We start from the raw sequence: 17,849 nt of genomic DNA on the forward strand, positions 1-17,849 counted from the left end.
AAGTGCAGTGCAACATTGAGGTATCGTGAACTTTATTTACCATTACCTTTTATTGTTAACAAGTATGTATAAATTACCAAATACAAAGTGAATTGAAATAGCAAGACATCTGTTTCATGCATATACAACATAAATTAATGATGAAAAGAAAGATGAAAAGAAGAAAAAACCTAACTCAATGTTTTTTTTTTCTTATGTGACACCCTCTATCCTGAGATATATATAAGTAAATAAAAAACATATAAAAATGTAGAATTAATTAAAATAATTTTATTTAATTAACATAAAGAAGCTTATGTGAGTAAAAATGTCACATTCACTTTAATATTATTAAATAAAATTTATTAAAAATATATTTAACTCAGAACAAGGATATCAAAATTTTTAAATTTTTTTTGTTAAATTAGTGAGATAAAATAAAATAAAATAACATCATGCAATTAAAATAAAAATTCATCCCCAATGTCACATCCTATCAGAGCATTGAGTCTCAACGTCCTCTAGTACGAGATTCTTTAAAGTCATCAACCTAGTCATTTGTTTTCACGAACACAAAGTTTGAGATCATCACATGATCCAAACACAAATAGCACACAGAGAATGAATTATCACATTTCTAAAAAAAATACAAATAAACAAAGACGTAATCAAAATAAATTATGAAAGTTTTATAACATAGCTCAACATAATACAATTCACGTCACTTCACCACTTTATCATTTAAAATTCATTTTTCAATCACTAATCATGTTACACATGAATCACACACTCGAGTCAAGACGTAATAACACTCATCTATTTCATAATAAACAATTAGCAAGCGTTATGCAACAATTATACTAAGGCTCAAACCTATATGCAATGTGGTATCATGTCAGTGAAAAATTATCCTGGGATGCTTAGAAATACATAACAAGACACACTATACAATGGGTATGTTAGGTCATTCTCACTAAGTAAAATCATAAGGTGACTAGTCAATATCACTCTGTTTTGTGAGAGCGCTCCAATAATATGGGATCAATATAGGCTTAAAGGAGCACTCAAATCGAGTGTCTTTACTCCCAAGGCTCAAACTTCGAAGAATCCGTTAGGGTCTCACCTTCCTGATTCAGGTCCAACCCCTAAAACAATTTTTGCACACAGACACTGTTCATAAATTATACAATACCCACGATCTCACACTCGTGTTTCAAACACGTCTAATGTGGAAGCAAAGCTTCATGATGAATCAACAATGATTCAAAGGTGTTTTGATGATAACAATGATGACAACAAAAGATGATAACAATGATGACAACAAAAGATGATGACAAAGGTGATGAACAAAAAGCTCAAAGATCAAAGAACAACTCAAGTGAATCAAGAACAAGTCAAGAGTTCAAGAATCAAGAAGAATTCAAGACTCAAGAAGAAAGTCTACAATCAAAAATCAAGATTCAAGATCTCAAGAATCAAGATCAAGATTCAAGAATGAAGAAAAGACTCAAACAAGATAAGTATTAAAAAGTTTTTCAAAACTTTGAATAGCACATGAGTTTTTGACAAAACCTTTACCAAAGAGTTTTTACTCTCTGGTAATCGATTACCATATTGTTGTAATCGATTACCAGTAGCAAAATGAGTTTGAAGAAGTTTTCAAACTGAATTTACAACATTCCAAATATTTTCAAAAGGCTGTAATCGATTACAATGTTTTGGTAATCGATTACCAATGTCCTTGAACGTTGAAATTCAAATTTAAATGTGAAGAGTCACATTGTTTCACTCAAAAGCTTTGTGTAATCGATTACACTTATTTGGTAATCGATTACTAGTGTTTGTTTCTGAAAAATCTAAAGATGTAACTCTTCAAAAAGGTCTTGACTTTTTCAAATGGGTTTTAAGTTTTTCTAAAAGTTATAACTCTTCTGAATGACCTTCTTGACCAGACATGAAGAGTCTATAAAAGCAAGACTTTGTTTTGCATTTTCAGTTCATTCATTCTATCAATCAATCTTTTCCAATTCATTCTTTACACAAGCAAGTTTTCCACATTGATTTCTGAGTCTCTTTGAACTTCTTGTTCTTCTTCCTTTTGCCAAAAGCTTTCCAAAGTTTTCTGGTTTTTCCAAACCTTGAAAACTTGTGCTATTCATCTTTTTCATTCCCTTCTCCCTTTGCCAAAAAGAATTCGCTAAGGACTAACAACCTGAATTCTTTTTGTGTCTCTCTTCTCCCTTTTCCAAAAGAACAAATGACTAACCACCTGAATTCTTTTGTGTCTCCCTTCTCTCTTGTCAAAGAATTCAAAACGACACAGTATGAGAATTCTTTTGATTCTTCCCTTTCCCTAATACAAAAGTGTTCAAAGGACTAACCGCCTGAGAATTCTTTTGTATCCCCATTCACAAAGTATCAAAGGTTTAACAGCCTGAGATCTTTGTCTTAACACATTGGAGGGTACATCCTTTGTGGTACAAGTAGAGGGTACATCTACTTGGGTTTGACTGAGAACAAGAGAGGGTACATCTCTTGTGGATCAGTTCTAGTGGAGGGTACATCCACTAGGTTCAAAGAGAACAAGAGAGGGTACATCCCTTGTGGATCTTTGCTTGTAAATGGATTTTTACAAGGTTGAAAGAAATCTCAAGGACCGCAGGTCGCTTGGGGACTGGATGTAGGCACGGGTTGTTGCCAAACCAGTATAAAAACTCTTGTGTGTTTGTTTCATTCTTCCCTACTCTTTTACTTTCCGCTGTGCATTTAATTTTCGCTTTTACTTTCTGTTAAGTTTCTCTTCTACTCCATATTCTCTTAACAACAAAAGTAAAAGCCTTAAAAGAGTAATTTTTAATTAGTAAAGGTTTAGGAATAATTAATTCAACCCCTCATTCTTAATTATTCTGAGGCCACTCGATCCAATTTAACACTTTAGGTTCCTATCTAGGAATTCTACATTTTTTATTTAACACTGCGCATAAATATTTTTCTCAAGGTAAACACCAGTCGGGTTATTGTATAATTCACATCTCACAACACAAGTATTGTCATATCAAGTGTTAACCACACACTTATTCACAACCAAATTTCATAATAAACAATTTTAACATATCACAACGTCACAATCCACCATCACATGTTTACATGCATCTCACAAATTAACGCATGTTCAACTTTGCACTTATACTCAATCCCAATAACAATGTTATGATCTCAAAACAGCATTGTCATACCCCATTTTTGACCCGTTTTTATTTCTTTTTTCTTGTCTTTTAAGCCGGAAATTTCCATCATTTCAGATGAAATTTCGGCAGGGAGGTATTTTAAAATACCTCAATTTTGTTTTGAAGACGCCCCTTTTTTATTATTATTTATTTATTTACCTTTTTTTATTATTATTATTTTTTATTTTTTTAGTTATTATTTTCTTCTTTTCTTTTCCTTTTATTAAGTGTTTTTTATTATTTCCGTTTTTTTATTAATATCTTTATTAGTATCTTCTTTTCGTTTTTTTATTTTTTATTATTATTATTATTTTTTTTTTATTTTTATTTTTATTTTATTTTATTTTTATTTTGCTGTTTTATTTTTTTTGTTTTTTCTTTCTTTCTTTTTCCTTTTCCTTTCCTTTTTCCTTTTTCTTTTCAGTTTTCTCGGTCCAGGCCCAGAGGGGCTCTTCGTTTTTTACCCTAATTATGTCCTTTAAATGCTGCATTAATTACTGTGCATGTCAGAGGGAGAGAGAGAGGGCAGAGGTGAATACGAACAGTCAGAATACCAACAGCCAAGCCACCACGAGCCACCACTCAACAGCCCCTTTCCTCCTCCGCGAACCACCACCATCGGCCTAGAGCCACCACTCAGAGCCACCACGAGCCACCACTCAGAGCCACCACTCAGCGCCACCCTCCCCCCTCCGTGAACCACCAACACAAGAAAAAACCAAAATCATCTTGCTCATACTATTCATTTCCTTCCCTAGAAATCGAAACGTTAGAACAGAAACCCACGCGAACACAGTAACCCACTCACTCACGCGGCCTAAAGCCTACACCAACCACCACCATCAGCCGACACCCACACCCACACAACCCAAACTGTAACCGTTTCCACTCTGAAGCTTAAACGATAACATAAGAACAAAGGTAGTTCACTTTTTTTTTTCTAAGATTCAAGGCTAGATCTAGGCTTTATCAGTATTGGTTTTCAAAAAATAACGGTGGATTTGAGAACTAGGGAAAAAAAGGAATTCAAAACATGTAGTTTTTTTAAAAAAGGAGGAGTTTCTTTTTCCGACGCGGCGGCGCCGCCACCCATGGCCGGCCAGCCACTGCGCCGGTAAACAGCTTCCGGCGGTGTGTGGTTAGAGAGAGAAGAGAGCTTCTGAAGCGTTTCTTTAGAGAGAGGAAGAAATTGGATTTATGTTATTTTAGGGTTTATTTTCGAATTTATACTGCTGCCATGACCAATACTATGGTGCACGCGGATCTCTGTGTCCCCATGGACCATCAGGGTTGAACCGTTAGATCCTAGATCTAACGGCCAATGTTATCCCCTGTTTTGATCAGATGCGTCTCACCTCTTGGTTTTTACTTTGTTCTTCTTCTCTTGTGACGTTTGATTAAGATCTAATGGCTAAGACTGTGCCTCCCCATGATCAAATCTGGACGCTTCGATCAATCTGACGATTCAGATTTGATCTGTTAAGCCCACTTTTTATTTTGAGCCCATTTCCTTTTTTCTGTTCCTTCTAGTATTTTACTTTCTGCACCCCCTTTTCTTCTCTTTTTTTTTTTTTTTTTTTTATTACTTTTTTTTATGCATCATATTTACTTTATGCCCTTGCATTTTTTATTTTCTTTATTTATTTTCCAGCACCATATCTATTTTACGTCTTGCATTTTATTTTCCAGTATTATATTTTTTTTTGTCTTGCATTTTTATTTTGTTTATTTTTATTTTATGCATCATATTTACTTTATGCCCTTGCATTTTTTATTTTCTTTATTTATTTTCCAGCACCATATCTATTTTACGTCTTGCATTTTATTTTCCAGTATTATATTTTTTTTTTTTTGTCTTGCATTTTTATTTTGTTTATTTTTATTTTATGCATCATATTTACTTTATGTCTTGCATTTTTTATTTATTTTTAGCATCATGTTTATTTTATGTCTTGCATTTTTATTTTCTTTTTTTATTTTATTTCCAGCATTATATTTATCTTTATGTCTTGCATTTTTTTTTTTTTTTTTATTTTATTTATTTTTAGCATCATGTTTATTTTATGTCTTGCATTTTTATTTTCTTTTATTTATTTCCAGCATCATATTTATTTTTATGTCTTGCATTTTATTTTCTTTATTTATTTTATGCACCATATGTATTTATTGTTTTGTATTTCATGCATTTTATTATTTCTTCTAGCATATTTATTTTAATGCATTTGACATTTTTATTTATTATTGTCAATTAGAATGTATCTAGGTCCAATGTAAATAAAAATAAAAATGAGAATCTGCACCGACACTCACATTTATTTTTATGTTTTCCGCCGTGGACGATCATGTGATTTGAACCGTATCCGAGGAAAAGGGCCCTCACTTGATCCAACGTCATTTTAAGGGATCCGGCGCGTTTAGACTTATCTCCGTATAACTAAAAAAAAAAAAAAAAAAAAAAAGAAAAAAAAAAAGAAAAGAGAGTCAAACAAAAAAACCAAAAAAACTTTCCATAATCGAAATTTCAAAAAAAGGGTCAATCTTTATCCTTTCTTTCTTAATCAAATCTTTAATCAACCTTTAATCAATCAAAACATTTTTTCTAATTTAAAATCAATCGAACTCACTTCTTTTTCTTCTATGCCTTTTCGGCCTCTTACCTTGCCTAAACTCTTCTTTTTTCGAACTTTAAAATCAATCAAAACCAATCACTTGACTTTCTACCCCGAACTACATGATTTTGATCCCATTCGGGTATGTAGGCAAAAGACTTTGTCTTTCCAAATCAATAAAAATAACAAAAACATTTCTTTTCCTTTCCCTCGAACCTATCTCTTTAATCTTTCCACACTTGAGCATTTATTTCCAAACAAATAATTAATTTAGCATAAAGATAAAATAAGCAAGAGGTTCCTATAGAGTACTATAGACGTTTAGGGTGCTAGTACCTTCCCTTTGCGTAACCAACCCCCGGACCTTTGATCTCTCAAAAATAGGGTTTTTCGAGCTTTCTCCCTTTTCTTCGGAAAAATAAAAGATCGGTGGTGATCTTAAAAATGCGAGTCAATGCTAATCAATAGCTTGATATCCAAAAATCACCGCGACAGAAAAATGGCGACTCCACTGGGGATCACACTCCTAAGTGGGTTAAACCTATCTTGTTTTTCTTCATCTTTATGCTTTATTATTATTTGAAACTGTAAATACGTGCCTAAGTGCTTATCTTTTACGTGAGTGGTGAGATAAGTCCTACACCCGGACTTGAGGGAAACATAAGATAGGATGGTGGTATAATCATAGTGTCTTTCCGAGAGTGAGTTTCGGATGTGGCACATGTGATAACCCCGCTCAATGGAGGGATCTTGGGAATATTACTATGTTGGCATGAGTAGTCGTGTTCAGCATTAATATTTCCAAGCGACCTATGAAGTTGAGGACCTTTAGTTACCTTTAACCCATCTTAGCCTTTTAGGACGTAGTGCGGTGGCTAATCAAGAGTAGTCTTGAATTGGTTGATACGCGATACTACACTCAAACGAGGCTTTCCTATGGACGTTGTTGGACCGGGAGTAGTCCCGTAATCCGACAATATCCGGAAGTGGTCAATGACTTTGGGAACTTGGTAGAACCCGTGATACAGGTACATATGAAACCATAGTCCTTACCAAATGGCGTGTTTACCCTTAACTCCAACATTTTGGACTTAACTTCACCATGTTTTCTCCATACTGTGGCATAATCATGCATACATGCATCCATGCATAAACTCTTTTTTCATCCAAATTATCGAAGGACTTAGACAAGCTTTTTGTAATCTTTGTAGATATGGACATCCCACTGAGAAGCACTAGGAAGTACCTTTTCAAAAAAACAGACCTGTTGAGATTAAGGGAGCTAGCATCTTTAGTAAGTGATCCAGTTGATTTTCAAGCTCATCATGGGAAGTTGCTCAGAATTCTTAGAGTAGATGTTGAGGAAGGATGCCTAGAGACCCTGGTTCAGTTCTATGACCCGCTCTACCATTGCTTCACATTTCCCGATTACCAGCTTGTCCCCACACTTGAAGAGTACTCCTACCTAGTGGGTTTACCTGTGCCAGACAAGATACCTTTCCATGGTTTTGAGCCTACCCCTAAACCCTCTGACATCGCAGCCGCCCTCCATCTTAAAACCTCTATCATCCAAGCAAACCTTACCTCTAAGGGAGGCCTCCAAGGTCTTCCCACCCACTTCCTCTACCAACAAGCCTCTATATTTGCTGAAGCAGCTAGCATACTTGCCTTCCATTCCATCCTAGCCCTCCTTATATATGGCCTTTTACTCTTCCCAAATATTGACAACTTCATCGATATCAATGCCATTAAAATCTTTCTTACAAAGAACCCCGTACCCACTCTACTCGCCGATACCTACCATTCTATCCATGACCGTACCCAGGCTGGCCGTGGAACCATTTCTTGTTGTGCACCTTTACTCTATCAGTGGTTTACCTTCCACTTACCTCAATCCCGTGCCTTCAAGACCAATGATGATAAGCTTTCTTGGCCTCGCCGAATCATGACTCTTGACCCATCTGACATTGTTTGGTACCAAGCAGCTAGTGATGTTGGAGAGATTATTGTGAGTTGTGGTGAATACCCCAACGTACCTCTTTTGGGTATGCGTGGCGGAATTAGCTACAACCCGCTTCTCGCTCGACGACAATTTGGGTACCCGATAAAGACAAAACCAAACAACCTTGCCTTGACTAATGAATTCTATCTTAACCATGGAGATCACTCGAACAAAAGGGAAAGATTCGCGCAAGCTTGGAGCGCTATCCGCAGACTCAACAGAAGTCAGTTGGGAAAGAAATCAGACTATGTGCACGAATCTTATACCCAGTGGGTTATTGATAGGACCAAGAGCTTTGGCCTACCCTACCGCTTACCCAGATACCTATCGTCCACCATCCCACCATCGTCCTTGCCTATCCCCTTTGATACTAAGGAAGAGTTTCATGAACAATTAACCAAAGAAAGGCAAGAAAAAGAAACTTGGAAGAGGAGATACCAGGGGCTCGAGCAAGAGAATGAGATTTTGAAGGGGAAGATAGCCCAACAGAGCCGTGAGCTTTTTATCCAGAACCAGAGGATGATTGAGAAGGACGACTTGCTTCGTCGGAAAGACGCTTTGCTCCACCGAGATGCTAGAAGGAAGAGGAGGTTTATGGATTTGTTCTCCCGTGCACATTCAGATTCCGAGGATCCATCTACTCCGGGAGTTTGAGTCTGAAGTTCTTAGGACCTTATGTTTAGATTTTTGCTCCCGAAATCTCTTGACTTGTAAAAAAAAAAAAAAAAAAAAAAAAAAAAAAAATTTCTTTGTAATATTCCAATGCTTAAGTGAAGTGTTTCAGTTTATGATGTTTACAATTTCTCTAACAAGTTCTTCGATAATAATTTGTTCCCTTTCTTTTTGCATAAGCATAAGCATGCATCATGTTGCATTCATGGTTTCTAAATCGAGTCTCACACTGTGTTCACTGCTTCAAAAGGGGATCAACCGCCGCCCAAGGAAAGTGGCCCGACGAATTCTCCACAAACCAACTCGCATTTACAACACCAGGGCCAATCGGAAGAGGATGGATATAGTTGAACAAGAAAATCAGAGTCTCAGGGAGGAGGTTGCCACTTTACGAGAGGGAATGGATAGGTTGACGACCATGATGAGTGCACTCCTGTCAGCCCAGAACTCTCAAGCTGCCGCCGCTACTGTAGAGCAGCCTTTGGTGAGCACAACCCCACTATCTACGGTGACTTCTCCACCCCTCTTTTTGCCTCCAGGTTGTACATGGGGAATGCCACCTCCAGTCTGTGGAGGCCCCCAGCCCGCTGTATCTGAAGTTCCACCTCCTTTTGCTCAGCAGTCAGCACCAGTTCCGCAACCCAGTACCTCTTTCCCTCAAGCTGCAATGACTTATTCAGCTCCACTGATTCACACTATTCAACAAGAGGTTGAACCAATTTTCCAAGCTGAAAATGTTGTAGCCTTCGACAAGATGGAAGAACTCCAAGAAAGATTTGATGGTATGCAAAGGGAAGTCGAAGCCCTCCGAGGAAGAGATCTGTTCGGGAAGGACGCCTGTGAATTATGCTTGGTCCCAAATGTTACTATCCCTCACAAGTTCAAGGTGCCAGACTTCGAGAAGTATAAAGGAAACTCTTGTCCCCGCAGTCACTTGGTGATGTACGCGCGGAAAATGTCCATGTATACTGACAATCATAAGCTGCTTATTCATTTCTTTCAGGACAGCCTGACTGGGGCCGCTCTGAAGTGGTATATGAATTTGGACAGTGCGAGCATTCGTACGTTCAATGACCTGGGTGAAGCGTTCATCCGACAGTATAAGTACAATTTGGACATGGCCCCAGATCGTGATCAGCTCCGTGCGATGACACAAAAAGAGAAGGAAACGTTCAAGGAGTATGCCCAGCGTTGGAGGGAAGTGGCTGCCCAGATTGTCCCGCCGTTGGAAGAAAGGGAAATGACCAAAATATTTCTGAAGACCCTGAGCCAGTTTTATTACGAGAAAATGGTTGCAAGTGCACCAACAGACTTCACCGAAATGGTCAACATGGGTGTGCGATTAGAGGAAGGTGTCCGAGAGGGACGTTTGACTGCGGAAAGTACCCCTGCCGCAAGTAATGCCAAGAAGTTTGGAGGCCACTTTGCGAAGAAGAAAGATCAAGAGGTGGGAATGGTAGCTCATGGTAAGCCTCAGCAGAATTTCACCCCATATCGTCAGGTTGCGAATGTCGCATCCACTATCCCGAACCCATCATATCCACATTACCCCCAACAATACCCTCCACAACAATACCCTCCACACCAATACCCTCCACACCAATACCCTCCACAACAATACCCTCCACACCAATACCCTCCACAACAATACCCTCCACAACAATATCCTCCACAGCAATACCATCAGCCACAATACCCTCAAAAACAACAAAATCGCCCGCAGACCCCCCAACAACCATATCACTCACAAAACCGCCAAAAAACAACCTTTGATCCAATCCCGATGAGATATGCTGACTTACTCCCCGCCCTGCTCGCCAAAAACCTTGTCCAGGTCAGAACACCCCCTCGTACACCAGATGTTTTACCTCCCTGGTTTCGTCATGATTTAACCTGTGCTTTCCACCAAGGGGCCCCAGGTCATGACGTTGAAAACTGCTATGTCCTGAAAAATGAAGTGCAAAAACTAGTCCGGGCCAACTTGCTATCCTTTAAAGATCAGAATCCCAATGTTCAGGCAAACCCTCTGCCGAACCATGGGCCTGCTGTTAACATGATACAAGATTGTGATGAAGACGGTGTCATCCTGAACGTCCAGCACATTCGAACTCCCCTGGTCCCAATACATATCAAGATGTGCGAGGCAGCTCTGTTTGACCATGATCATGCAGCGTGTGAAATATGTCCAGTGAATGTAAAAGGATGCCCGAAGGTACAAGGGGACATACAAGGGCTGATAGACAGCAGAGAACTAACCATCACGAGGAAGGACAGAGAAGTGTGCGTCATTACCCCCGAGTTTCAGCGGTTGGAAATAAGCTATAACAGTGGGGAATCAACTACTACTCCACTAGTGATTAGTTTGCCAGGACATATGCCGTATGCTTCTCTAAAAGCGGTCCCTTACAAGTATAGTGCCACGATGTTGGAAGGTGGGCAGGAGGTGCCTTTGCCCTCTCCAACTCCTGCGATTTCTGTGGACAACATTGCTAGTGACGGTAAAGTTCTAAGGAATGGACGTGTTATCCCCACATTGTTTGCAAAGAAAGTGAATGATCCGGCAGTTAAACAGGCGACAGTGAATGGCCCCGGTACAAGGAAGGAAGTAGGCCAATCCAATGGGACTAGCAAGAATTCTGATCATGACGAGATTCTGAAACTGATCCAGAAGAGTGAGTATAAAGTAGTAGACCAGCTGCTGCAAACTCCCTCTAAGATATCCATTTTGTCTCTGCTATTGAACTCAGAAGCACACCGTGAGGCTCTAATGAAAGTGTTGGACCAAGCTTTTGTGGAGAGGGACGTGACTGTTAATCAATTGGACAGTATAGTAGGAAACATTACTGCCTGCAATAATTTAAGTTTTAGTGATGAAGAGCTTCCTGAGGAGGGGAGGAACCACAATCTGGCGTTACATATATCGGTGAACTGCAAGTCTGATGCTTTGTCGAATGTACTTGTGGACACTGGTTCCTCATTGAATGTAATGGCCAAATCCACATTAGATCAACTTTCCTACCGGGGGCCTCCCATGAGAAGAAGCGGGGTGGTTGTCAAAGCGTTTGATGGATCAAGAAAGTCTGTTATCGGGGAGGTTGATTTGCCCGTTACAATTGGGCCGTTTGTTTTCCAAATTACATTCCAGGTGATGGATATCCAAGCCGCATACAGTTGCCTTTTGGGTAGGCCATGGATCCATGAAGCTGGGGCCGTGACATCCACCTTGCATCAAAAGCTGAAGTTTGTCAGAAATGGGAAATTGATCACTGTGAGTGGAGAGGAAGCCTTGTTGGTTAGTCATTTGTCAGCTTTTTCCTTTATTGGTGCTGATGAAACAGAAGGAACCTCTTTCCAAGGCCTGACTTTAGAGGGTAAAAAGCCAGAGAAAAATGAAGTATCTTTTGCTACTTGGAAGAGCGCACAGAAAGTGGTGCAGGAAGGAACAGGTGTAGGATGGGGAAAAGTTGTGCAGTTGCTGGAGAGTAAAAACCGTGAAGGACTGGGATTTGCTTCTTCTGCAGGATCCGCAACGAACAGTGTTGGATCAAGCTCCATTACTAGCACCTTTTGTAGCGCCGGGTTCATCAACAACTCGCCAGAAGCCAATGCTGTCTTGGAAGATGCTCCTGAAGAGATAGTGCTTGCATTTGTCACACCTGGAAAACTTGTTCGCAACTGGGACGCGGTTGACATCCCTTCAGTGGTTCATGCATCAAAGTAATGTGTCTTTGTTTTTCTGTTTGTTTGTTTTTCAAAAAAGGATCCTTTCGTCTTGCCCAGGACGAAAGCGCAATTATGTAGGGCTGTTTTGTTTCAAGCACTACTCTTATTAATGGAAAATGTGGTTTATCCCGATATCTATGCTTATTGCTCTTTCTGGAAAATGGTAACACAAAAAACCCAAAATATTTTATTTTTGTTTTCTGATTTCAATTAATTATAAAAAGTCCGCATTGTTCACTCATTTTCTAAAATCAATCATCAATCATATGCAGACTAGGCATTTATGAGCCCGTTGAACATAATAACCCTGCACTCTCTCCCAACTACGAATCTCCTGTCTACGAGGCTGAAGAGGAGGAGGATGATGAAATCCCGAAGGAACTTGCTCGGTTATTGGAATATGAAAAGAAAACCATTCGGCCTCATGAGGAGGTAGTAGAGGTGATTAACTTGGGAACCGAGGAAGATAAGAAGGAAGTCAAGATTGGGGCATCGCTTGAGGCAACTGTCAAACGAAGGGTGATTGAATTACTCAAAGAATACGTCGATGTGTTCGCATGGTCGTACCAAGATATGCCCGGCTTGGATCCCCGTATTGTGGAGCACCGTTTGCCTTTGAGGCCCGAATGCCCACCGGTCAAGCAGAAATTGAGAAGAACTCGCCCTGACATGGCTCTCAAGATCAAAGAGGAAGTACAGAAGCAGATCGATGCAGGTTTTCTTGTCACATCAGAGTATCCCCAATGGTTAGCCAACATAGTGCCTGTTCCAAAAAGGGACGGCAAGGTCAGGATGTGCGTTGACTACCGGGATTTGAACAAGGCTAGTCCGAAAGACGACTTTCCTCTACCTCACATCGATGTATTGGTTGACAGCGCTGCAAAGTCCAAGGTCTTCTCCTTCATGGACGGTTTCTCTGGGTACAATCAGATCAAGATGGCAGTTGAAGATAGAGAAAAGACATCTTTCATCACGCCTTGGGGCACCTTTTGTTACAGGGTAATGCCTTTTGGGTTGATAAATGCAGGTGCCACTTACCAAAGAGGCATGACCACTCTCTTTCATGACATGATGCACAAAGAGATAGAAGTGTACGTGGATGATATGATTGTCAAGTCAGGCACTGAAGAAGAACATGTCGAGTACTTGCTGAAGATGTTTCAACGGCTGAGAAAGTACCAACTTCGACTGAATCCCAACAAATGTACCTTTGGTGTTAGATCTGGAAAACTCTTGGGTTTCATTGTCAGTCAGAAAGGTATTGAAGTAGATCCTGACAAGGTCAAGGCCATTAGAGAAATGCCGGTTCCACAAACAGAGAAACAAGTGAGAGGTTTTCTTGGGCGTCTAAATTACATTTCTCGTTTCATCTCGCACATGACAGCCACGTGCGGACCTATATTCAAGTTGCTTCGAAAAGATCAAGGGGTTGTTTGGACCGAAGATTGTCAAAAGGCTTTTGATAATATCAAGAATTATCTGCTAGAACCTCCAATTCTTATACCTCCAGTTGAAGGAAGGCCTCTGATTATGTACTTGACTGTGTTAGAAGATTCTATGGGCTGTGTGCTCGGACAACAGGATGAGACCGGAAGGAAAGAGCATGCCGTCTACTACTTGAGCAAGAAGTTTACCGATTGTGAGTCCAGGTACTCCCTACTTGAGAAAACTTGTTGTGCACTAGCCTGGGCTGCCAAGCGTCTTCGTCACTACATGATTAACCACACCACCTGGCTAATATCCAAAATGGACCCGATCAAGTATATCTTTGAGAAACCCGCTCTGACAGGAAGAATTGCTCGTTGGCAGATGTTGTTATCCGAGTATGATATCGAATACCACACCCAGAAGGCAATTAAGGGAAGTGTTCTTGCTGATCATTTGGCTCACCAACCAATTGAGGACTATCAACCCATCAAGTTTGACTTTCCTGATGAAGAGATTATGCACTTGAAGATGAAGGATTGTGATGAACCATTGTTTGGAGAAGGTCCAGATCCCGAGTCTAGATGGGGTTTGATCTTTGATGGAGCCGTGAATGTCTTTGGCAATGGAATTGGGGCAGTTATTATCACTCCGGAAGGTAATCATCTCCCTTTCGCTGCAAGGTTACAGTTTGATTGCACCAACAATATGGCAGAATATGAAGCATGTATCCTGGGCATTGAAAAAGCCATTGACTTGAAAATCAAGAACCTTGACATTTACGGGGATTCAGCTCTCGTAATCAACCAAATCAAAGGAGAATGGGAAACTCGCCACCCCGGCTTGATTCCATACAAAGATTATGCAAGGCGTTTGCTAACCTTCTTCAACAAAGTGGAGCTTCACCACATCCCTCGTGATGAGAACCAGATGGCAGATGCGTTAGCAACTTTATCCTCTATGTACGAAGTGAGTCACCGGAATAATTTGCCAACAATCAGAATTCAGCGCCTCGAGAGGCCCGCTCACGTGTTTGCAGTCGAAGAGGTTGTTGACGATAAACCCTGGTTCCATGATATCAAGTGTTTCCTTCAAAGCCAGGAATATCCACCTGGAGCATCCAACAAAGACAGGAGAACTTTGAGAAGATTGTCTGGTAATTTCTTCCTAAATGGGGATGTTTTGTACAAAAGAAACTTTGACATGGTACTACTCAGGTGTGTAGATAAGCAAGAAGCAGAATTTTTGATGCACGAGGTACATGAAGGCTCCTTTGGAACTCACTCCAATGGACATGCAATGGCAAGGAAGTTGTTGAGAGCAGGTTACTACTGGATGTCGATGGAGACAGATTGTTGCAAGCACGCTAGGAAGTGCCACAAATGCCAGATTTATGCTGACAGAATTCATGTACCATCAACTACACTTAATGTTCTTTCTTCTCCATGGCCTTTCTCTATGTGGGGCATCGATATGATTGGTAGAATCGAACCGAAGGCTTCAAACGGGCATCGTTTCATTCTAGTGGCTATTGATTACTTCACCAAGTGGGTTGAAGCAGCATCTTATGCAAATGTGACTAAGCAAGTTGTGGTCCGCTTTATCAAGAATCAGATCATCTGCCGTTATGGTGTGCCCAACAGAATCATTACAGATAATGGAACGAACTTGAATAACAAGATGATGAAAGATTTGTGTGAAGAGTTCAAGATTGAGCATCACAATTCCTCTCCTTACAGACCTCAGATGAATGGCGCAGTTGAAGCTGCAAACAAGAATATCAAGAAGATAGTGCAGAAGATGGTGGTCACATACAAAGACTGGCATGAGATGCTACCGTATGCTTTGCATGGGTATCGTACTTCAGTGCGTACTTCAACAGGGGCAACCCCCTTCTCTTTGGTGTATGGTATGGAAGCAGTACTCCCTGTGGAGGTTGAGATTCCATCGATGAGAGTTCTAATGGAGGCCCAGTTATCAGAAGCTGAATGGTGCCAAAGCAGATATGATCAGTTGAATCTAATTGAAGAAAAACGCATGAAAGCCTTGTGCCACGGACAACTTTATCAACAGAGGATGAAGCAGGCTTTCGACAAGAAGGTTCGTCCTCGTGTGTTTCAAGAAGGAGATCTTGTTCTCAAGAAGGTTTTATCTTTCCAACCCGACTCTAGGGGCAAGTGGACGCCTAATTACGAAGGCCCATATGTCGTCAAGAGAACTTTCTCTGGTGGTGCACTGACTCTTACAACTATGGATGGGGATGAGCTCCCTCGTCCCGTGAATGCGGATGCAGTCAAGAAATACTTTGTCTAAAAATAAAAGAACAGCTCGGTAAGTCGAAAACCCGAAAGGGCGGCTTAGGCAAAAATGAGCGTCTCGGTGGGTCGAAAACCCGAAAGGGCGGCCCAGGCAAAAATTAGAGACATCAAACAAAAAAATAATTAGCCTGATAGGTCGAAAACCCGAAAGGGCGATCTATGCAAAAGTTAAAGATCAAAAGACAAAGTAACTGCATCGAGATGATCTTTGTTCATTTGGGGCACAATGGAATGTCAGGGAGACCCTGAATCTGAAGCATCCAAACAGTGGAATTCAAGGTTGTCAGAGGGAACAACGGTTATTGTGTTCAATGAACCTTCGATTTATATTTACCATTTTCCAAACTTTGTAAGATCAGTGGAGCCATGCCATTGGCAGGTCATCACTCTTTCAAATAAATTTGAGCCTGTTGCCTTTCATTTGGAATTCTCATTTATTCAGCTTATAAAACCTTTCCTTTTTTATGGTAGCATTTGAAACAAAATATTTCTCAAAATCATAAATTTTCTTTCATGTCTTTTTTGAGAAGCACAAACAACAAAACACTTTTTCTTTGAACTCGTGAATAGATGAAGGGTGTGTCAACAGCTACCATGAGAATGGGTAAACCTTGCAGGTTGCACGTGGTCAATTGCTTTTGTTTTCTAAAAAAAAAAAAAAAAAAAAAAAATAAAAAAAAATAATAATAATAATAATAATAATAATAATAAGCATGACCACAGAAGCACCAGCTCTTCTACCATGTATTTTGGGATTGGCACGTTCTCCCAAGAAATGTTTATTCCCCATCAGTTGCTGCATACGCCGGGCTTTACCCCGTCGCTATTTTGATATACCCTAGTGGCATCATCCCCATTGAAGATTGCCGAGTGTTTGTGATGCGACGTCGGGTCACTTTCCATCTTACCGGTCCAATCTTGTTCCATCAAATCTATCATTCACACAATCATACAAGTCAATCCTCCATACAGTCATACAAGTCGTGTCGTCATTCAGGCATTCATACATATACACATTCATGCATATACAATAAAGACAATATCATGCGTACATGGCTGCATTAACCATCATGAGTCTTGCTTCATTTATCTTTTCATTTCAATCAATCATGAATAATTTGTAACCTTCTATTTCCCCGAGTGTCATCCCCAATGGGTCTGATCCAAAGGTGTCACCCTCTCTCCGCCAAGTGGCAATTTCTTTAATGAACAGCTTGTGCATCATTTGCCTCTGTTTCATGTCATCAGTTGGCTAGTTCGGCAATAACCTGAACAGTTGACATTCATCTTTGTTTTTTGTCAATTGACTAGTTCAGCAATAACCTGAACAGTTGACATTTATCTTTGTCTTTTTGTCAGTTGACTAGTTCGGCAATAACCTGAACAGTTGACATCTATCTTTGTTTCTTGTCAATTGACTAGTTCGGCAATAACCTGAACAGTTGACATTTATCTTTGTTTCTTATCAGTTGGTTAGTTCAGCAATAACCTGAACAGTTGACATTTATCTTCAATTCTTGTCAGTTGATCAGTTCAGCAATAACCTGAACAGTTGACATCTATCTTTGTTTCTTATCAGTTGATTAGTTCGGCAATAACCCGGACAGTTGATATGTATCTTTGTTTTTGTCAGATTGACTAGTTCGGCAATAACCCGAACAGTTGACATTTATCTTCAATTCTGGTCAGTTGGCTAGTTTGGCAATAACCCGAACAGCTGACATTTACCCCCAGTAAAACCATGTGATCCCCAGTCGGACCCCTTTTCTTTAACAAAATCGGGTACCATTTGGTTTTGTTATTCCCAGTCAAGCCATTTACCTCGTCTTGCATTCATACTTGCATCGCAAGCATTCGCAACATTACGTGCATAACAGTGCATTCATAGCATTTT

General features: G+C 39.9%; 2 protein-coding genes across 2 annotated transcripts; both read left to right on the forward strand.

The window, feature by feature from the left end:
• The first annotated feature begins 7,028 nt into the window (after positions 1-7,028).
• On the forward strand, positions 7,029-8,340 carry LOC102668348 (uncharacterized). The gene is made up of 2 exons (XM_041011040.1): positions 7,029-8,224; positions 8,328-8,340. The coding sequence occupies exons 1-2, from the start codon at positions 7,029-7,031 to the stop codon at positions 8,338-8,340; spliced, it is 1,209 nt and encodes a 402-aa protein (XP_040866974.1).
• LOC100801012 (uncharacterized) lies at positions 8,207-15,950 on the forward strand. Its single transcript, XM_014769522.3, has 2 exons — positions 8,207-12,206; positions 12,485-15,950. The coding sequence occupies exons 1-2, from the start codon at positions 8,389-8,391 to the stop codon at positions 15,948-15,950; spliced, it is 7,284 nt and encodes a 2,427-aa protein (XP_014625008.3). The 5' UTR covers positions 8,207-8,388.
• The last annotated feature ends 1,899 nt before the right edge of the window (positions 15,951-17,849 follow it).

The sequence above is a fragment of the Glycine max genome, chromosome 17 (assembly GCF_000004515.6).
Source record: "Glycine max cultivar Williams 82 chromosome 17, Glycine_max_v4.0, whole genome shotgun sequence".
In the NCBI taxonomy this organism is placed as follows: domain Eukaryota; kingdom Viridiplantae; phylum Streptophyta; class Magnoliopsida; order Fabales; family Fabaceae; genus Glycine; species Glycine max.